This window comes from Lontra canadensis, unplaced genomic scaffold (genome assembly GCF_010015895.1).
Source record: "Lontra canadensis isolate GAN:19392208 unplaced genomic scaffold, GSC_riverotter_1.0 scaffold31, whole genome shotgun sequence".
Taxonomy (NCBI): Eukaryota; Metazoa; Chordata; class Mammalia; order Carnivora; family Mustelidae; genus Lontra; species Lontra canadensis.
Genome location: NW_022631025.1, coordinates 2,609,967 through 2,632,085, shown reverse-complemented (window position 1 = coordinate 2,632,085; position 22,119 = coordinate 2,609,967). Strand labels below are relative to the sequence as shown.

The window sequence follows — 22,119 nt, the reverse complement described above, 5'->3', positions numbered from 1 at the left end:
ATATCCAAAAGCTCTGTGGCAGAGGTCACAGTCTCTGAGTTTTTCCTATGTTGGTGTCCTCCTCTTAGTCATTTTGTTAAGGGATGGTTGAGGGAATATACAGAGTCCAAAGTATTGACCCCAGTCCAAGCAAAATTTACCTGTTTTATAGGGACTTTAGGGTTTCTGGCCTCTTGTTCTTTCAGCCTGTCTTCTGGAGGGAGGGGCCTGCCATGCTCTTAGGCAACCCTGTTTGGGCAGAATTGCCTTGCCCCCTGTGGTGGGGAATGAGCTCAGTGAAAACCAGTTTGGGGGTGGGGGGGCTTTTGTTCTCTGGCAGCTTTCCCTGGCGGGTTTCTGTGTCCGTTCCAAGAGTCAGAGTAGAAGTGACTGTCCAGACTTCTGTCTTAGAGAGATCGCAAACTGTTCTCCAGAAAGCCCTCCATGTCACACTGACTCCATTTTTGTCTGTGCTGCTAAAAACAGTAGTAGCCTGGGTTGTGTGCCCCACCGCAGCACTCCCATCCCTGCTTCTAGGTCCAGGCATGTCTCTGCCCTTTGTGCTTCTAAAACCACCAGCCACTCCCAGGTCATATGCACACTCTGGCAGCTCCAGGTTTCAGCCTGGGGGGCGCTGCCCTAAAGTCCTTTCCCAGTGGCTACCGGTCTGAGTCTGTGCCCAGGCCCCAGTGCAGGAGCTTTTAAGCTCCTGTGTTACTTCAGCTTCCCAGTGCCAGCGCTTATGGCAGCTCCCTCCCCCTTCCGTTTATCTTCCAATATCTTTCCACAGAATTGTGGCTCCCTGTTTCATACCTCAGAACCGGCTGCTAGAAATACTCTGTTGGTATAGATCCTGATATATCTTCTTACATCTCAAGCTGATTTCATGGGTGTTCAGAGTTGTCTGGCAGATATCCAGGTCAGTCGGTTGAAATAGGGCCCCCTACTCCTCCACCATGTTGTTGTTGTTGTTTTTTGAAAATCATATCCTCCTTTAAATGTTTGGTAGAATTCACCTGTGAAACTTTCTGGTCCTGGATTTTTGTTGATTGGGAGGCTTTTATTAGTGATTAAATTTCACTGCTGGTAATCAGTCTGTTCAAATTTTCTATTTCTTCCTGCTTCAGTTTCAGTAAACTATATGTTTTTTTTTTAATATTTTATTTTATTAGAGATTACAAGTAGAGAGGCAGAGAGAGGAAGGAAAGCAGGCTCCCCGCTGAGCAGGGAGCCCGATGAGGGGCTCGATCCCAAGACCCTGGGATCATGACCTGAGCCGAAGGCAGAGACTTTAACCCACTGAGCCACCCAGGCACCCAAGCTATATGTTTCAAGGAATTTGTCCAGTTCTTCTGGGTTGTCCAATTTGTTGGCAAATGATTTTTCATAATATTCTCTTTTAATCCTTTATATTTCTGTATTGTCAGTTGTGCTTTCTCTCCTCTCTCATTTCTGATTTTGTTTGAGTCTGCTCTTTTTTTTTTTTTTTTGACCAGTCTACTTTTTATCAGTTTTATTTTTTTCTCCCCAAAGGAACCAGATGCCGGTTTCATTGATCTGTCCTATCGAGTTTTTATTTGGCTTGGTTCTGTAGCTTCTGTTTTATTTATTTCTGCTGTAATATTTATTATTTCTTTCCTTCTACTGGCTTTGGGTTTTGTTTGTTCTTTTTCTATCTTCTTTAGGTGTAAGGTTAGGTTATTCATTTGAGATTTTTCTTGATTCTTGGGGTTGGCCTATATTGCTGTATAATTCCTTCTCAGCACCACCTTTGCTGTATCCCAAAGTTTTGGACCATTGTATTTTTCCCATTTGTTTTTTTACTTCCTCTTTGATTTCCTGGTGGACCCATTCATTATTTAGCAGCATGTTATTTAACTAACATGTATTTGTACTCTTTCCAGATTTTCTTCTTGTGGCTGATTTCTAGTTTCATAGCATTGTGGTCCTAAAAGATGCATGGTATGATTTTGATCTTCTTGAATTTGTTGCGAGTTGTTTTGTGGCCTACCATGTGATCTCTTTTAGAGACTGTTCTATGTGCACCTGAAAAGAATTTGCATTGTTTTAGGATGAAATGTTCTGAATATATCTGTTAGATCCATCTGGCCAAATGTGTCATTCAAAGCCACCGATTCCTTGTTGATTTCTGTTTGGTTGATCTATCTATTGATGTAGGTGGGCTGTTAAGGTCCTGTACTATTATTACTATTATTTCCTTTATGTTTATCATTAGGTGTTTTATGTATTTGGGTGCTCCTGTGTTGGGTCACAGATATTTACAATTGTTATATCTTTGTGTTGGATTGTTCCCTTTATGATTATATAGTGTCCTTTTTTGTGTCTTGATATATAGTCTGTTTTACAGTCTATTTTGTCCAATTTATATGTTGCTACTCTGGCTCTCTTATCACTTCCATTTGCATGATAAGTGCCTTTCCATCCCTTAACTTTCACTCTGCATGTGTCTTTGGGTCTGAAATGAGGCTCTTGTGGACAACATATAGATGGGTTTTGCTTTTTTATCCATAATGCCACCATGTGTCTTTTGATTGTTACATTCGGTCCATTTACATTTAAGGTGTTTAGTACTAGGTATGTATTTATTACCGTTTTGTTACTTCTTTTCCAGTTGTTTTTGTATTTCTTGTCTGTTCCTTTTTTCTTTTTGTCTCTTACAGTTTGCTGGCTTTCTTTAGAGATAACTTAGATTACTCTTTGTTTTTTTGCTTATCTGTTATTGGCTCTTCATTAGTGATTACCATTAGGTTTATATATAATATCTTATGTATATAGCAGTTTTATTATGTTTATGGTCACTTAAGTTTGAACCAATTCTTTTTTCCTCTCCCTGCCATGTTTTAGATATATGGTGACATACTTTACATCTTTTTATTTTGTGAATTCCTTGACTAATGTTTTTTAAAGAATTTATTTTTATTTATTTGAGAGAGAGTGTATCAGTGTGGGGACGAGCAGAGGGAGAGGAACAGGCAGATTCTGCATTGAGTGCATAATCATAATCATAATCTCATAATCAAGTCATAATCTCATGACCCTGAGATTATGAGCTTAGTCCAAATCAAGAGTTGGTCACTCAACTGAGTCACCCAGGCCCCTCTCCCTTGACTGATATTTATAAATATACCTAATTTTACTGCTTTTGTGCTTCCTATTTTTCTCACTCATGCTTATGGTCTTTTGTTTCCATTCATAAAGTCCCCTTTAATGTTTCTTGTGAGCCGGTTTAGTGGTCATGCATTTCTTTAACTTTTGTTTGTCTGGTAAACTCTTTATTGCTCCTTTTATTCTGAATGATAGTCTTGCCAGATAATTTTAGCACTTTGAACATATCATGCCACTCTCTCTGGCCTGCAGAGTTTCTGCTAAAAAATCAGCTGATAGCCCTATGGGGTTTCCTTATGTGTAACTGTTTTCTTTTCTCTTGATGCTTTTAAAATTCTCTCTTATTCACTTCTTTTTGCTGTTTCGGTTACTATGTGTTTTAGTGTGGATCTCCTTATGTTTATTTTGTGGGAGACTCTCTGTACCTCCTGGGTCTGGATTCCTTTCGTCCCCCAGATTCAGGAAGTTCTCAGCCATTGTTTCTTGAAATAAATTTTATGCTCCCTTTTCTCTCTTTTCTTCTGGGATCCCTATAATGCAAATGTTACTACTCTTGATGGTGTTCCTGAGTTTTCTAAGTCTGTTTTCACTTTTCATTACTATTTTTTCTCCTTCCTTTTGAGCTTGCTTTCCATTCCTGTCCTCCATGTCATTGATTTATTCTTCTGCTTGTTCTAGACTACTATTTATTCTCTCTGGTGCATTTTTAATTTCAGTTATTAAGTTCTTCATCTCTAATTAGTTCTTTTTTATGTTTTCTCTTTATCAAGGGTCTCACTGAAGTCCTCCACTCCTTTCTCAAGTTCAGTGAGTATCTTTATGTCCATTACTTTAAATTCTTTCTGAGGCGTATTATCACTGCTTTGTTAGCTCTTTTGCTGTGATTTTGTTCTGTTCTTTCATGTGGGATATATTCCTCTGATTCTTCATTTTGTCTAATTCTGTGTCTGTTTCTGTGTGTTGGGAAAGTCAGCTATGTTTTCTGCTCTTGAAAGTCATGGCCTTATCTCTTTTTTAAAGATTTTATTTATTTGACACAGAGGGGAGAGAGAGAGAGAGAGAGCGCACAAGCAGGGGGAGCAACAGAGGGAGAGGGAGAAGCAAGCTGTCCACTGAGCAGGGGGCCTAATGCAGGGCTCGATCCCAGGACACTGGGATCATGACCTGAGCTGAAGTCAGACACTTAACCGACTGAGCCACTGAGGTGCCCCAGCAATTGATTTTTTGTATATTAATCTTGTATCTGCAGACTTGATTTACTCACTTGTTAGTGCCAGAAATTTATTGATTCTTTGGTATTTTCTAAATAATTAGGTCATTTGCAAAGCTATTATTGCTTCTTCCTACCCAGTGTGTGTACCTTTTATTTCTTCTTTTGTCTTCTTATATTAACTAGTACTTCCAGTGTGAAATTCACAGGAGAGGTGAGAAGGGGACACCCTTGCTTTGTTCCTGTTCTTCAGGGACAGCATCTGCCTTCTCAGCACTAAGCAGTGTATATGAGTGGTGGCTTTTCCACTCTTTTTTTAAGCCCAGCCTCAGTTACCTCCTGAGGCTATCAGCACAGCCTGTTCTTAACCTGAGCCTGAAAAAATTACTGTCACTTCTTTACTGGTCTCTAATATCCAACCAGTGTTCATATTTCCTGGATTGCTCAAAACTGCTAAAACACATTGCCTTTGGTTGCTGGGTCTTGAAAGTCCTTTCTATAAGAGCTCTCTCTCTCTTTTTATGCTGTTAACTTGTTGAAAGTTTCACATTTTGAAAAGATTACACACATGTCAATTCACCCCTCAGTACTTCACCATTTTTTTTTTAAAGATTTTATTTATTTATTTGAGAGAGAGAGAAAGCACAAGAAGGGGGAAGACAGAGGGAGAAGCAGACTCCCTGCTCAACCCCAAGACTCCAGGATCATGACCTGAGCCAAAGGCAGTCGCTTAACCAACTGAGCCACCCAGGTGCCCACTTCACCATTTCTTAATAATGACTTGTTTTCCCCATATGCTGAATATCATGATCACAGCTAACAGTGTTCATAATACTTCTCTAATGCCCAGTTCATTTTAAATTGTCTTTGTAATCCCCAAAATGCTTTCTGGTTCATTTGTGTGAAGCGTATAATCACATCTGAAGAATGGTTATCTAGTCTTTGCATTAAGGAAAGTCTCCCCTCTTAATAATTTCTTTGTGACATTGGCTTGTTGATGTCCTGGGCCATTTGCTGACTGCCCCTTCTTAAATCTCAAGTTGCATTTAAAATCTTGGGAACTCAACCTTGGACATATAAATGGGTGGGGGGCAGCCAAAATGATGGACCCCCTTCCCCCGGTCTACATTCTCTGGAGACCCGTAGCACTCCTTCTGTTTGGATTTCCTGGGACTTGTCCTTTGGCTTCAGGGCAGATGTGGATGGTGAGTTTCTGTTTTCCCTATGATAGGTGATTTTGGCTCTCAGTGTGAGTGCTCTCCTATGGGTACTCTGAGGACCTTTCCTTCTTAATAGAATCCCCACAGTGAGAAAAGTCTTATCTACCTGCAGGGGGCTGAAGGCTTCAATTCTCCACTGGGGATTGGGACAGCCTGTTGTTGATCTGGCTCTAGGACCTCCCCCCCCGCCCCCTTTTTTTGGATACTGGTTAAGAATGAGCCGCTCTGATGACCCCTGCAACCTGCCTTCCTTATCTCTACTCACCCCTGCTGAACTGGGAAGCTAATGGAAGGGTGCTTCTCCCAAGCGCCCCTTCACCTCTGTTCTCTTTCCTCAGCTCTGCCTTGGAACTTGACTCTTCTCTAGGAAGAGCACTAAGCTGACCAGGAATATGGCCCCAGGGCTTCTGACAACCAGGGATCAGGTGAGTCCTAAAAGTTGTTCCCAGCTCTTGCAGGATGGACTCATTGTCTTTGCTTGTTCTGGAGCTGCCCTGGTGGTGTTAGGTCGTATTTGGCCCTAATTTTGGAGGCGTGGCGCATCTCACCCAGAGCCTTTTCTCAGACTCCTCTGTTCCATTCATGACTTAGGCATTCACCAAGTAGTGAACCGTAATCAACACAGTTAAAATACAAATACAGGATATTCATGCTTATGTGGCCAGTGAGTCCCAAGGCCTAAAAACGTGAAGGAAGGCTTCCAGGACAAAGCTCTTTGCAGAGCTGCCTGAGCTCCCCCTGACGGACTTGGCAAATTGAAGAACTTCCAGTGGGAGTGTGACAGGAAGTCTAGTGCATCTCAGAAACCAGGTGACTGGCAGGCTGTCCCTGACCATTTGGAAAGATGGAGCAGCCAGTGGCCTTTGGTCACATCAGTTTTCTCTGTGTAGTGGTGAGGGTGTCTGCTTGTTACTTGGGGATACATTTAGTTTGGCTAGTCCTATGATTGATTGATATATATATTATATATCAATATATATAAAAATTATATATATATAAATTATATATATATAATTTTCTTTTTTTAAAAGATTTTGCTTATTTTACTTGAGAGAGAATGTGAGCAAGAGAAAGCATAGAAGAAAGGGAGAAGCAGACTCCCTGCTGAGCAGAGAGCCCAACACGGGGCTTGCAGACAGATGTTTAACCAAATGAGCCACCCAGGAGACCCTGTACTTTATATTTAAATGAATTTTCCACACTTAAAAATTGGAAGATTGTATCTGAAGGTCTGGATTGCCAGCTTCCCTGAGAATAGGTCATTCATCACTCTCCAGAATCCACACTCTTGGCAAATGACATGTAGTTGAACCCAAACAGTGTCACTATAGTGTAGTCATACTCCCTTCCATCCCCTGGCCCCAAGGCCGAGGAGTCTAATTCACTCACTCATTACTGTTCTGGACCCTGAATTCTTTGCCTTCACCTGCTCTGAGCCTGGATGGACAGTTCAGCCAGAATCTGGAAAGCTAGGCTGAGGGTTGTGGGCTTGAACTTAGAGTAAGCTGGATTTTGAACGATTTTGAGATGGATTTTGCCATGTTGAAATCAAGGATTGGGAAATAAATAGTATAGTTGATCCTTGAACAACGTGGATTTGAGCTGTGTAGGTTCATTTATATGTGGACTTTTTTTCAGTAAATACAGTGCAGTATTATAAATGTATTTTTTCTTTCTCATAAGTTTCTTAATTTTTTTCTCTAGCTTATTTTATGAATATAGTATATAATACACATAACACAAAATGTATGTTCACTGACTGTTTATGTTATTAGTGAGGCTTTCAGTTAATTGTAGGTTATTAGTTCAGTTTTGGGGGGAGTCAGAAGTTATACACAGATTTTTTTTTTTTTTTTAAGATTTTATTTATTTATTTGACAGAGAGATCACAAGTAGGCAGGCAGAGAGAGAGAAGGAAGCAGGCTTCCCGCTGAGCAGAGAGCCCGATGCGGGGCTCGATCCCAGGACCCTGGGATCATGACCTGAGCCGAAGGCAGAGGATTAACCCACTGAGCCCCCCAGGCGCCCCTATACACAGATTTTTGAATGTATGGTGGTTTGGCACCCCTCACCCCTGTGTTGATCAAAGATCAACTGTAACTGAGTAAATACTGTGTCCTAAAGGTTTTCTCTAAGATTAGGCAGTATGTGAAATTGGCACAATTGGATAAAATTAACATTTATTAACCACCTAAATAGATACCAGATGAGATTCTTTTGTCTTGGTTATATCAATTACACAAAGTACTGTCAGTTGTATTCAGTTTTTCATTGCCTGTCGTATCAGGTGTAGAATTTTTTGCAAAAGATCTGAACTTAAATACTCGGCTCATACAGTGAATAGTTGCCTGTTACTGTACAAGTTAAAAATAAATGATTGGTTATCAGAACCACTGAGAGCTGCTTGCCCCTCAGTTGTCAAATATTTTATACCTTTGAGGGAGAATGTTTATGTAGCACATGCAATTCAGAATGTTACTTAAGGTAAGAGAGAAAACTTCTGTATGTTTCACTTTACCATTTATGATGTTAATAGAGAAGCATTCTTGGCCAAAATGGAAGGTAGCACTTGCTCACTTTTTTCATCCCTACTCTGCCACTCCCTGTGGGATCCTTAGCACACCTTGAATCTCATCCTGTCTGTGACCAGTATCTCTCAATATACCTTTTTTTTCTTTTATTTATTTCCTTGTGAGAAATTGATGTGAGGGCTTAAGTGTCTGAAATGCTAAGTTTTTTAAGATGAAATTTTCATACCTGGAAGAGTGTCAGGCATGCAAACCTACTTGTTTCAGAAAGGGACCACAGTCCAAACTTTTTTTTTTTTTTTTTTTTTTTTTAAGAGGAGGGGCAGAGGGCAAGAGAGAATCTTAAGTGGTTCCATGCCCAGCATGAAGCCTGATGTGGAGCTCAATCCCACAACCCTGACTTGATCTGAGCTGAAATCAAGAGTTGGATGCTTAACCAGCTGAGCCACCCAGTCACCCAAAACAATCTTAACTTTTTTTGGAAAAAAAAAAAAAAAAAGCATAAAGGGGTTTGTTTTTCTGTTTATTTGAGGCATAGAAATTACATATTTTAGGATTCTTTAAATTGCATTTCCATGTACTTTGGTATGTATCTGATCTGATTACATAAAATCTTTGACCTATATTCTAAATGAATATATTGGCCATATATACACACGTGGTATTTGGCCTTGTCTAAGGAGTTTGGCCTGATAGAAGAAATTGCTTTAGGGTTGTGACATAGATCAGGGCTGGACCTACAGGTTGTTAACTAGTAAGAAATTAGCACTCTTTCATTGAATCTTAAGAAATTGTTTTGAATGTCTGCTGTGTGAGGGAGCCTTTAGTCAACAAACAATGATATCCACAGCACAGCCTCCATTCTTATAAAACTAACTTATTTAGGTGTTTGTCTGTCACTGGAATTAAACATTTAAAAGTTCCTTTACTGAGGTGTAATTCACATCCAATAAAATTCATTATTTCAAAATCTACAGTTTGTAGATTTTAGTATATTCACAAAAGTTGTGCAGCCCTCACCACTAATCCCATAATGTTTTCGTAACCCCCAAAGAAAGTTCACACCCATTAGGAGTCACTCCCTTTTCTTCCCTTTCCTAACCACTGGCTAGTGCTCATCTATTTTCTTTCTCCATAAATTTGTTTTTTCTGGGTATTTCATATAAATGAAACCATATAATATGTGGTTTTTGTATTTGTTTTCTTTCACTTAGCATAATATTTTCAAGGTCCATTCATGTTGTAGCCCATATCAATAATATTTCATTTCTCTTCATGGTTAAATAACATTCTGTTGTTTTTTCATTCATCATTCATCAGTTGATGTACATTTCATTTATTCTTGTCATTGGAAATTAGGATCTTTGGTCTATGCACATATTTGAGATTTTAATGATAAAACTGATCTAGTGACTACCCCAGTGTCAGATCTTTAAAGGTGAAGAAACCCAAGATCCATCAAACTCCTAGAGGAGAACATAGGCAGTAACCTCTTCAACATCAGTCACGGCAATTTCTTTCAAGACACGTCTCTAAAGGCAAGGAAAACAAAAGCAAAAATGAACTTTTGGGACTTCATCAAGATAAAAAGCTTCTGCACAGCAAAGGAAATAGTCAACAAAACTAAGAGGCAACCCACAGAATGAGAGAATATATTTGCAAATGACATTTCAGATTAAGGGTTGATAGCCAAGATCTATAAAGAACTTCTTAAACTCAACAACCAAAAAAATAAAGAATCCAGTCAAGAAATGGGCAGAAGACATACAAATGGCTAACAGACATGAAAAAATGTTCAGCATCACTACCCATCAGGGAAACACAGATCAAAACCACATTGAGATACCACCTTACACCACTTCAGATGGCTAAAATCAACAAAACAGGAAATAACAAATGTTGGTGAGGATGTAGTGAAACGGGAACCCTCTTACATTGTTAGTGGGAATGCCAGCTGGTGTAGCTACTCTGGAAAACAGTATGGAGTTTCCTCAAGAAGTTAATAATAGAGCTACCCTATGACCCAGCAATTGCACTACTGGATATTTATCCCAAAGATACAGATGTAGTGAAAAGAAGGGGCATATGCACCCCAATGTTCATAGCAATAGTCCACAATAGCCAAACTGTGGAAGGAGCTGAGATGTCCTTCAACAGATGAATGGGAAAAGATGTGGTTCATATATATAATGGAATATTACTCAGCCACCAGAAAGGATGAATACCTGCTGTTTGCACTGACGTGGGTGGAACTGGAGGGAATTATGCTTAAGTGAAATAAGTCAACCAGAGAAAGACAATTATAATATGGTGTCACTCATGTGTGGATCATATGGAATAGCATGGAGAACCACAGAGGAAGGGAGGGAAAACTGGGAAGAAATCAGAGAGGGAGACAAGTCATGAGCTACTCTTGACTCTGGGAGACAAACTGAGGGTTGTGGAAAGGGAGGTGGGTGGGGGGATGGGGTATCTGGGTGATGGGTATTAAGGAGGCAAGTTAAGTTATGATAAGCACTGGGTGTTATACACAACTAATAAATAGTTGGACACTACATCAAAAACTAATTATGGGGGTGCCTGGTTGGCTCAGTGGGTTAAGCCTCTGCCTTTGGCTCAGGTCATGATCTCAGGGTCCTGGGATCAAGCCCCACATCGTGCTCTCTGCTCAGCAGGGAGCCTGCTTCCCCTCTCACTCTCTGCCTATTTATGATCTCTCTCTGTCAAATAAAATCTTGAAAAAAAAACAAACCCAAAACTAATTATGTACTATATATTGGCTAACTGAAAATAATAATAATAATAATAAGGAGAAGAAGAAGAAGAAGAAACATTCACATTCAAATATATGACTCTTTACAGGTTAAAAACATTCACAGGTTTTCACTATCCCATCCCACTGTTTCTCAGTGATTGCGAAATTTAACTTTTCTCAATGTTTGAGAACCGTTTTTTTTTTTTAAGGTTTATTTATTTGGAGGGGGGAGAGAGCACCCAAGTAGGGGGAGGGACAGTGGGAGAGGGAGACTCTTAAGCAGACTCTCCACTGAGTGCAGAATCTGATGTGAGGCTCGATCCCACAATCCTCAGATCATGATCTGAGCTGAAATCAAGAGTGGGGATGCCCAACTGACTGAGCCACCCTGGTGCCCCTTGGTAACCTATGGTGGAAAATTTTGTTCATGAAATCAATTGTAGTCTGACAGTTCTTCTCACCAGAAAATATGCCAAATGAGAAGATATGAGTATTTTAAATTGTATGAGCTACAACTGTGTAGTAGAATGTGTTCTTTTGTCTGCTTTCAAAACAATCCACAGGATACTACAACACCTCTGCTTTCTATTCTACCACTAGCTACCTTTCCCTCCTGCCAGGTGCTTCTCCTTACCTACATCATAGACTTTTTCCTTCTCTTCCTCTGTTCATGGCATCTCCTACATGCACCTCCCTACATGCTTCATTTAGATTCTTAGCCCTCTACTCTTTTCTTGACTGTTCAGAATCTTAGCCATCTTTCAAATTTTAATTTTTTTGAGATATAATTCACAGACCATAATTCAGCCTGTGGATGAAATGATTAGATAAGAACTTTAAAGTCTCTTTTAACTATGCTCAATGTGGAAAAGGAAAATGTAGCAAATCAGACAAAATCAACTTCAAGACAAAGGGAAAGAAAACCATTCTGAATGATAAAAGAGTCACTTTAGCAGGAAGACATACCAGTATGTATGCATGTGTCGAATAACAAAGCTTTAAAATACTTGACAGAATTAAAGGGAAAAAGGCAACTGTACTATTACAGGGAATTTAATCCCCACTGAGCAGCTGATAAGTAGGTAAAAAGTCAGTAGAGACATATATAATCTAAAGAAAACTAGCAACTATATCATCTTGATCAATAGTTACAGAACACTACACTGTGCAACTGCAGAATACACATTTTTTTTCAAATAGGTTTGGTGTGCTCAGCAAGATAGACCTAGTGAATTTGAAGGGATTTATAGAATACAGCTTATATTCTGTAACTCCAATTGAATTAGAAACCAATAATAAGATACCTAAGTAAATCTCAAGTATTTAGAAACTAGCCAACACATTTCTTCACATTTTTCACTGCTCCTTACATCAAAGAAGAAATTGCACTGTGACATCAAAAGGGTGGAGGAAGGGAAATAACGTGGCTCTGCACCTGCCGCAAAGCAACTGATGAGCTGCTGAAATCTGCCAGAATTACGTTTTGTCAAACTTGGGAACCTAGTCAAAAGTGGAAAATTTGGTGAAGAAAGAAGCTCCTACTTTGTGGCAGAAGAGTGCAGCAGCATTTTAAACTGCCTATTAACTATATCAAATATACACAAAGAGCTAAAGGAAGCCATAAACATGGAACTAAAGGAATTGGGCCAACAGTGTTTGAAGAGACAGAGAATATCAATGAAGAAATTATAAAAAGGAGCCATACAGAACTTCTGGAGCTGCAAAGTACAACTGAAGTGAAAAACTTGTTATGGGAGTTTAACAGCATATTTAGGCAGGCAAAATAGAGTCAGTGAATTTGAAAATACCTAAACTGAGATTATCCACTCTGAGGAGCAGGAAAAAAAAGAACATTGAAAAATGCACAGAACTTAAGAGACCTGTGAGACACCAACAGATGTACTTACATATACATAGTGGGAATTGCAGAGGGAAAGGAGAGGGATAGAAAACTTTAAGAAATATCCAGAAACTCCCCAAACTTGATTTAAAAAACAGCCATAAAGATATACATCTAAGAAGCTTAGTAAACTCCAAGTAGGATAAACTCAGATCCATACCCAGACATGTAGTCAAAATTATCAAAATCCATACACCAAGATAGGATTTTGAAAGCAGCAAGAAGATATCTGTTACCTACTAGGAAGGGTTTTTCAGTAAGATTGAGAGCTGATTTCTCATTAGAAACCATGGAGACCACCAGTCAGTAGGATAACATATTGAAGGTCTTGGAAGAAAGACTGTCAACTAAGATTTCTATATCCAGCAAATTATCCTTCAAGAATGAAGGAGAGGGGTGCCTGGGTGGCTCAGTGGGTTAAAGCCTCTGCCTTCAGCTCAAGTTATGCTCTCAGGGTCCTGGGATCAAGCCCCACATCAGACTCTCTACTTAGCAGGGAGCCTACTCCCCCCTCCCCCCAATGCTGCCTGCCTCTTTGCCTACTTGTGATCTTTGTCTGTCAAAAAAAAAAAAAATGCAGGAGAAATAAGAGGTTTCCAGATTTCAAAACAAAACAAAAAAACAAAAACCAGAGAGAGCTCATTAACAGTAGGCCTGCTCTACAAAAAATGCTTCAGGCAAAATGGAAGGACACAAGACAGTAACTAAACCATTAGAAAGAAAATTGAACACTGGAGCGCTCAGCCTGGAGTCGGCTTGAGGTTCTCTCTCTCCCTTTCCCATCCCTCCACTTACATGCATGCTCTAAAATAAATCTTAAAAAAAAAAAAAAAACTTAATGAGGTTTTGTACCAGTCAGATTAGGTTTTACCAGAAATAACAAGTGTCATGCACTGTTGGTGGGAATGAAAAGAGCCATTGTGGAAAACAGTCTGGAGACACCTCAAAAACATGAAAAGAGAACTACCATATATATGATCTATCAATATGGTAGTAGATGTCTCATCAACAGGAACCACATAAGTTAGAGGGAAGTGGTGTGATGTTCTTTAGGTGCTGGAAGAAAGGAATTGTCAACCCCAAGTCCTATACCAAATGAAATATCTTTCAGAAATGAAGGGAAAATCAGGACATTTTTCAGATGGAGGAAAACAATTTGTCTCCAGGAGCATGGATAGAGGCAATTTTAGAAACAAAAAGGAAACATTAAGAGGGAAACTTGGAGCATCTGTGTACAGTAAACAGATAACATAACAGGCTTCAGACTGTTATTCTTGGGAAATCCAAATCCTGCTTGCAAGATTATCCTTTGGCTGGCATTGGGATCTTGCATTTCTGGGGGGTTAGCACCATTCTCAGAATTGGTAAGAATGGTTGACTATGCCTAAAACTATGCAAACTGTTAGGTTTATGCTGAAAGAGCCTGTGACCAGTCCCTACTAAAAAAGTTGGGCAGTGAGCCTCTAATGAGCTTCCTTGTTAGACAGTGTTTAACACATGTTGTCACAGGTCCTTGGTGGTGGAGTTAAGTGGGTCAGGTATTACTCCACTGGGAAAGTATTCTTGGATGCTTGTTCCTGGTTTCCTTTAGACGTTGTCTTTTGTACCATTTCTCTCTGGTAATTTTGCTTTGTATCCCTTTGTTTGTAGCTATGTGTACAACCATATGATGAGTCTTGCAAATCCTAGTGAACATCAAACCTGGGGGTGGTCTTGGGGACCCCTGACACCAACAGGAAGAAAGGAAACACAGGAAAAATATGGGTAAATATAGGAGGCACTCCTCTTGCACATGAATTTTCTAAACTAATTTTGATGGTTGATGCAAAAATTATTATATAGTCTGATGTGATTCTAAAGATGGAGAGGAAATACTTAAGATTACCAGAAGGGCAAGAGGATTTAATGGGAGGTAAAAGTTTCTATACTTCCTTAAACTGGAAAATGAAGATACCAGTAGACTGATTAGTTATATGTATATAATGTAGCTCCGAGAATAGCTACTAGAAATGTTATATAAAAAACACAGAGCACTAGAGAAATCAAAATAGAATTCTTTAAAAAAAAAAAAAAAGTCCAAGTAACCCAAAAGAAGTCAGTAAAAAGAAAACAAAGCAAAAAGAATAAAATGATCTAAATACACCAGCCAGAAGAGGGACTGGCAGAGTAGAATAAGAAATAGCAGCAATGACAACAACAAACCCTATGTTTTGTCTAAATGAAACTTCAAACATTATAACATAAGCAAGTTAAAAGGATAAAAAAAAATCATGCAAACATTAACCAAAGGAAAGCTGGAGTGGCTATATATTAAATCAAGAAAGGTAGACTTCAGAGCAAGGAAAGTTACCAAATACAGGGTGATAAATGGTCAATTCCAGGAAGACCATGATCCTTAATATGATTGCATCATATAACAGTTTCACCATATTTGAAGAAAAAACTGAAAGAAGAAATAGACAAATCAACGATTGGGAGACTTTAACACCCTTCTCTCAATGATGGAAATAGTGGACCCCAAATCAGTTAAAAGTTTTTGTCAATACCATCAACCAAGAGAATGTAATCTTTACAGAACACGTCACCCAACAATAGTAGAATACATATTCTTTTCAGATGCCCACAAAAACATACCAAGATAGACATATCCTGAGCCATAAAATAACACATAAAACACAAGAATTTGTTTATCTTAACAAAAGTAGAGAACTGATAACAGACAATGTGTGTTTTCTGACAACAGAATCAAACTTGAAATCAGTAAGAGAAAGTTGACAGAAAAGCCTCTAAGCACTTACAAAATAAACTACACACTTCTAAGTTAACCATGCATCAAAAATGAAATTTCAAGAGAAATAAAAATATACATGGAAGAGAATGGAGAAGAAAATACAATATATCAAAGTATCTGGAATACAGCTGAAGCAGTCCTGAGAGGAAGACCTGTAGCACTGAATATGTATGTTAGAAAAGAGTAAGAGTCTCAAGTCAATAAGCCTCTACCTCAGGAACCTAGAAAAATAAGAGCAAAGTAAACTCAGAGGAAAACAAATAGAAGGAAATAATAGTGTTAAAAGCAGAAATCAGCTGCTCTTCTGAAAACAGTAACATTGAAACCTCTAGCAAGACTAAGAGGAAAAAAAAAAAGAGTAGACACAAATCACCATATCAAGAATGAAACAAAGGGGCGCCTGGGTGGCTCAGTCAGTTAAGCATCTGCCTTTGGCTCAGGTCATGATCTCCGAGTCCCAGGATCTAGTCACACATCGGGCTCCTGGCTCAGCAGGGAGTCTCCTCTGGCCCTCCCAAATCTCATGCTCTCTCTCTCTCTCAAATAAATAAAATCTTAAAGAAAAGAAAGAAACAAAGTTTATTCTACATACTCTGAAGCCACCAAAAGAATATCCACCCATATACTTTGCAACTTAGCAGAAATGAACTGCTTCCATGAAAAACAAACTACCAAAACCCACCCAATATGGAGTAATTTGAACAGCTCTGTAACTATTAAGGAAGTCTAATTTGCAATCTAAAAATTCCTACAGAAGAACTCTAAGGGCCCAGATGTTTTTACTGTGGAATTCTGCCAGATCTTTAAAGAACATTTAACACAAGTGCTACATGACTTCTTCCAGAAAATAGAAGAGGAAACACTTAATAATTCACTCTATGGAGCACATATTACATTGATACCAAAATAATTACATGTTATTACCAAGCACAGTTTACTTTAGGAATGTAAGACTAGTTCCATATTTGAAACTTAGTGTAATCCACCATATTAATAAACTAAAAAGAAAAACCACATGATTGTATCAGTTGATGCAGTAAAAGCATTTATTTGACAGAATTCAACAATAACCATAGTGGGAAAAAAAAAAAATTCTTGAATGCAGGGGAACTCCTCTACTTCAGTAGGGACATCTACCAAAAAATCTATATCTAACTTTTTTTCTTTCCTCAGTGAGGCTTTTCTTGGCCATTTACCTTTTTTTTTTTTTTAAATTGCTGAGGTATACATAATATAAAATTTACTGTTTTAACCAATTTTAAATGTACAGTTCAGTGGTATTAAGTATATTCACACTGTTGTAAAACCATCCCTTATCTCCAGGTCCAGCACTGCTTCATCTTCCCAAACTGAGATTCTGTCCATTAAAAACTGACTCATTCCCCATTCCTCCCAGCTGTTGGTAACCTCTTTTTTACTTTGTCGCTAAGGTTTTCCCATTCTGTGTACCTGCTGTAAGTGAAATCAAACACTTTTTGTCCTGTGACTGGCATATTTCATTTAGCATAATGTTTTCAAAGCTAATCCTTGATGTTGAATGTATCAGAATTTCCTTGCTTTTTAAGGCTGAGTATATGCCATTGTATGCATATGCCACATTTTGTTTATCTGTTGATGGACATTTGAGCTATTGTGAATAATGCCATTAGAGACTTTGGTGTACAAGTTTAGAGTGGTAGATAGCTAAGAGTGGAATTGCTGGATTGTAGGGTCCATTGTACATTTACTGTATGAGGAGCTGCTGGACTTTTCCACAGAAACCACACCATTTTACATTTCCTACAAGAAATGCACAAAGGTTCCATTGTCTCCCCATACCCTGCCAGAACTTACTCTTTCCCTTTTCTTTGGTAATAGCTATCCCAGTGAGTATGGCATGGTATCTCATTGTGGAATAGTATTCTTAATGCTGTGAGACATAACACTTTCCTCCTTATGTCAAGAATAAGGCAAAGCTGTCTGCTTTCACCACTCTTAATTATGCTATTAGTACTGTAATAAAGCAAGAAGAGGAAAGAAAACGCATACAGATTTATATAAGGGAAGAAATAAATCTGGCCCTATATGCAGATGCCATGCTTGTCTATGTAGAAAATCTCAAGGAATCTAGGAGGAAAAAAAAAAAAACATAGAACTAAGTGAGTTCAGTCATGCTGCAGGATTTAAGGTAAACAGAAAATTATACTTCTGTTTCCTAGCAATGAACATAGTGTCACTGAAATTAAAAATGTAATAGCATTAGAAGTTTGTAGGTATCAATCTAACAAAGCATGCATGGCTTTGTATGCTGAAAACCACAAAATGCTGATGAAAGAAAAGAAAGAACATCTCAGTAAATGGAGAGACATACCATATTCATGGATTTGAAGAGTCAATATAGTAAAGATATTAGGTCTCCTCAAATTAATATAAAGGCTCATGCAAATCTTGTCAAAATTCCAACAAGGTTTTTTGTTTTGTAGATACAGATCAAGGTTCTAAAATTTATATGAAAATGATATGTCTTAGAATAGCTAAAATAACCTTTAAAATGAAGAATAGGGTGGGAGGAATGAGGCTAGCTGATTTCAAGACTTAAACTATAGCCAATCAAAGCTGTGTTTTTGACAGCATCATAGACATAAGATCAAGAGAAGAAAGGAGAGGACCCCTAATTAGACCTATGAGCAATGTGAGAAGAAGGTTAACAGTCTTGAACACATGGCACTAAGAGTTTGGGTTAAAAGCGGGATCTCTGAAACTCACCAGGGTGCCCCACACCAGCATTCTTCCTGATTTGGCCCTGATTAGTGGCTTAGGTTGACTAGTGCATGTGGCTGGCTTCTGGGTGAGCAGGAATGTGTTTGTGTTACAGGCATTAATGGCCTTCAGGGATGTGGCTGTGGCCTTCACCCAGAAGGAGTGGAAGTTACTGAGTCCTGCTCAGAGGACCCTGTACCGGGATGTAATGCTGGAGAACTACAGTCACTTGGTATCACTGGGTAAGGACAGCTTGTCTCAGGTCTCAGACTGCCTGTGGGCATCTTAAGATTTTATGTAACAGCTGCCATGCTTTTGGCTCAGAAAGGAAAATTGTATTTTCCCTGTACCCACACAGAATGTCTGGGAGTGTATGGTCTGACATTGAATTGCCAGGCCTCTTCCAAGGCTGGGCCCCTCCTCCACAGTGATTTTCCTTCAGATCTGGGAATACCAGTATTCACTTAACCACAGTGTACTGCCTTTAGATCCAGGATTCCCCCCTCCCTTTACTCATCCTTTCTCAGCACTCAGAGAGCCTTTGCACACCTCCCCGTGCTTCCCTGGCTCCTTTTGGGTTATTGCATTTGCCTGTTGACTGAGTCCTGCCATAGCCTCTTAAGCCTCTAACCTAGGGTCACCTTGGTTTCTTTCCCTGTGAGTAGGAATTGCCTTTTCCAAACCCAGACTCATCACACAGCTGGAACAAGGGGATGAGCCCTGGAGAGAGGAGAGCGAATGTCTTCTGGACCTTTGTCCAGGTGAGTGGGAAGCAGTGGGCAGACGAGGAGACTGGGCAGTGAGGCACTCAGCAGATAAGGAAGGAGGGCACCTGAATTTCTGGGGAGGGCTCTTCTTCAGGCCCCCTTCCATGCCATCCTGCTCCCCCAGAGAGGGCTTCCCTGGCATCCTCTTTTCCCCCAGGCAGCCTCATTCCACTCATGTGGTATCTCTTTTCCAGCACCTTTTCTAGTTCACTAATCTCCGAGTTCTTGGCTTTTGTTGGTTTATTCTGCATAGCATTTGGCCTCTGGCACTAAGTCTTCTGCCCCTGGGAGACACTGTTGTTTCTGTTCTTAACCTGGTAACTTCTTAGTGCATCAGTTCTACTCCATAAATCCCCATAACCTTGTTTCTTTTATGATGGATTATTTAAGATTACAACAGGGTGTATAGAATTGTATGATGAGTGCCTGTGTGCCTTCCCTGTGGTCTGAGAGACAGACGTTAAAGACCAGAAAACAGTCCCTGCACCTTCCCTGGTTTGTCTTGCTCTCCACCCTGCCCTGAGAATCCAGTTTCCACACGCGCATTCTCATGTGCCTCGATCCTTTCTACCCCATCTGATGGGTCCTTCAACCATATAGTGTTGTTTGCATGTTCATAAATGTCTCTACACATAGTATTGCAATGTACACATCCTTCTGGAACATGCCTTTTTACTGTCTTTATGTGAGAATCATGTTAAAATGTGATTTAGTTTATACTTTTAAAAACTGTTACATTGATTCCATCATAATGAATATTTCTATTTTAATGCTGTTGAATTACCAGTTCCCTTCTTTTGAACATGTATTTCCAATATTTGGCTATTAAATAATGCTATATATTCTTGTTATTTCCGTGGAAACAAGGGAAAGAGTTTCTCCAGGGTGTAAACCTAGAAGCACAGTAGCTGGTTCTTAGGCATGGGTAGACTAGAGGTTCTTGTTACACATCCTCACCAATACTAGGTATTGTCAGACCTCGTTTTCCAGTCATCTCTTCCTTTTGCAGTGAAACCTTACAGGGGCTTTGCTTTTTCAAGGAGCAGGAGTATCTTTTCCTATGTTGTTGGAGCAGGAGTACCTTTTCCTATGTTTGGTGATTTGTCTGCTCAGAGAGTTTTCCTGCTTTTCATTTGGGCTGTTTCTGTTATGATTATATAAATTCCATACAAATGCAGGGAACATTCAGGTCTTTAATGCAGTGGGAATTAATTTTATGTGAATGTCTGGAGGTAAGAATAATTATTTTTAACTGATTTAGCTTTTTTATTCTTTTAATAGTCCTGGCATTTTATTTTGTTTCTAAATATAACCATATATCTGGACTTGTACTTTATAGCAAACTCAGTGCTTTTTTTAAGGAGAACTATTGTATAAGCTATAATTATGGCATAACACAAATATGGTATAAGGTGTTACAGTGTAATAGTTAAGAGATGATTATGAGGTATATTATCAAAATATATTAGACTACACATATTTATGTAAGACCTTACGTATTTGAGAGAAAGAGCAAGTGAGCATGAGCAGGGGTGAAGGGGGGCAGAGAGAGAAGCAGACTCCCTGCTGAGCATGGAGCCCAACACAGGACCCCGGGATCATGACCTGAGCCAAAGGTAGTTGCTTAACTGACTGAGCCACCTAGGTGCCCCTAGACTACACATATTTAAAGCATAAAATTTATTGTTTTGACATATGTATGTAACTATGAAAACATTGCCACAATCCAAATGCCAAACATACCTATCACCCCAAAGTTTCCTTGTGCCTTATTATAATCCCTATCTCCTATCCCTCCCTGTCTTACCCTCCTTTCCTCTTCCTCTCCATACCCAGGTAACCACTGATCTGCTTTCTATCATTATAGATGTGTTTACATTTTCTAGAATTAATATAAATTGAATAATACAGAGTATATACCAGATTCTTTCACTCAACAGTTATTTTGAAGTTCATCCATAATGTTGTGTGAATTATAGTTCACTTCTTACTGCTGAATAGTGTTCCATTATACAGATATCACTATTTATTTATTCATTTATTTATAACATCTTAATTTTTTTTTTCAGTTTTTCTCACAATTTATTTAACCATCACCTATTGAAAAACATTTGAGTAGTCTCCAGTTTTGATGAATACAAATAAAATAAGTGTGAACATTCATTACAAGTCTTTCATTTCTTTCAGATAAATACCTGGGACTGGAAAGGCTGGGTTGTAGGATACAGTATATATTTAGTTTTTTACAGAACTCAAAAACTGTTTTCCAGAGGGGCTATACCATTCACGTTCCCCCTAGCAGGGGATGAGGGGTCCAGATGTTCCATATCTTTGTCAACTTCGTATTGTTATGTTAATTTTGGGCATTCACAGAGCTGTGTAGTGGCGTCTGTGTTTTACTTGACGTTTACCTAGTGACTGATGATGTTGAGAATCTTCTTGTGCTTATTTGCCATCTGTATATATATATCTCTTGTGAAATATCTTCTCAAATCTTTTGCCCATTTAAAAACTTGGTTTCTTCTATTTTTGTTAATTGAATTCTGAAAATTCTTCATATATTCTGTAGAGAAGGTCATTATCAGATGTTTGATTTACAGGTATTTTCCCAATGGCTTCCTTTTTATTCTTTTAAGTGTCTTTCAAAGAGAAATTCTTAATTATGATGTCTAATATTCAGTTTTTTATCTCGTGAATTTTACTTTTGGTAGTGTATTTAAGAAATCTTTACCTGATCTAAGGTGAAATAGATTTTCATATGTTTTTTCTTTTAAAAAGTTTGTAATTTTTATTTTATATTTAGCTCTATAATCTATTTTGAGTAAATTTTTATACTTAGTACCAACTTTGGATTTAAGCATATTTCTTTGTTTTTGTATACAAATACCCAAATTTTCCAGCACCATTTATTGAAAAGGCAACCTATTCTTTATTGAATTGCCTGTTTACCTTTGTGGTAAATTAGTTAACCAAATGTGTATGGGGTCTATATTTGGACACTTTTTTTTTTAGTTGGCTCCATGCCCAGCATGGGACCCAACATGGGGCTTGAACTCAAACCCCTGAAATCAAGACCTGAGCTGAGATCAGTAATTAGATACTTT

The 22,119-nt window shown here is 38.7% G+C and overlaps 1 protein-coding gene across 1 annotated transcript in view; it reads left to right on the top strand.

Annotated features, from left to right (window-relative positions):
- Positions 1-5,812: 5,812 nt before the first annotated feature.
- The window catches only part of ZNF169 (zinc finger protein 169), a 33,697-nt gene continuing 17,390 nt past the window's right edge, over positions 5,813-22,119 (top strand). The window contains exons 1-3 of the mRNA XM_032866714.1: positions 5,813-5,960; positions 18,364-18,490; positions 18,914-19,009. Coding sequence (XP_032722605.1) covers positions 5,928-5,960; positions 18,364-18,490; positions 18,914-19,009 — 256 coding nt within the window. The 5' untranslated portion in view covers positions 5,813-5,927. The remainder of the gene's footprint in view (positions 5,961-18,363; positions 18,491-18,913; positions 19,010-22,119) is intronic.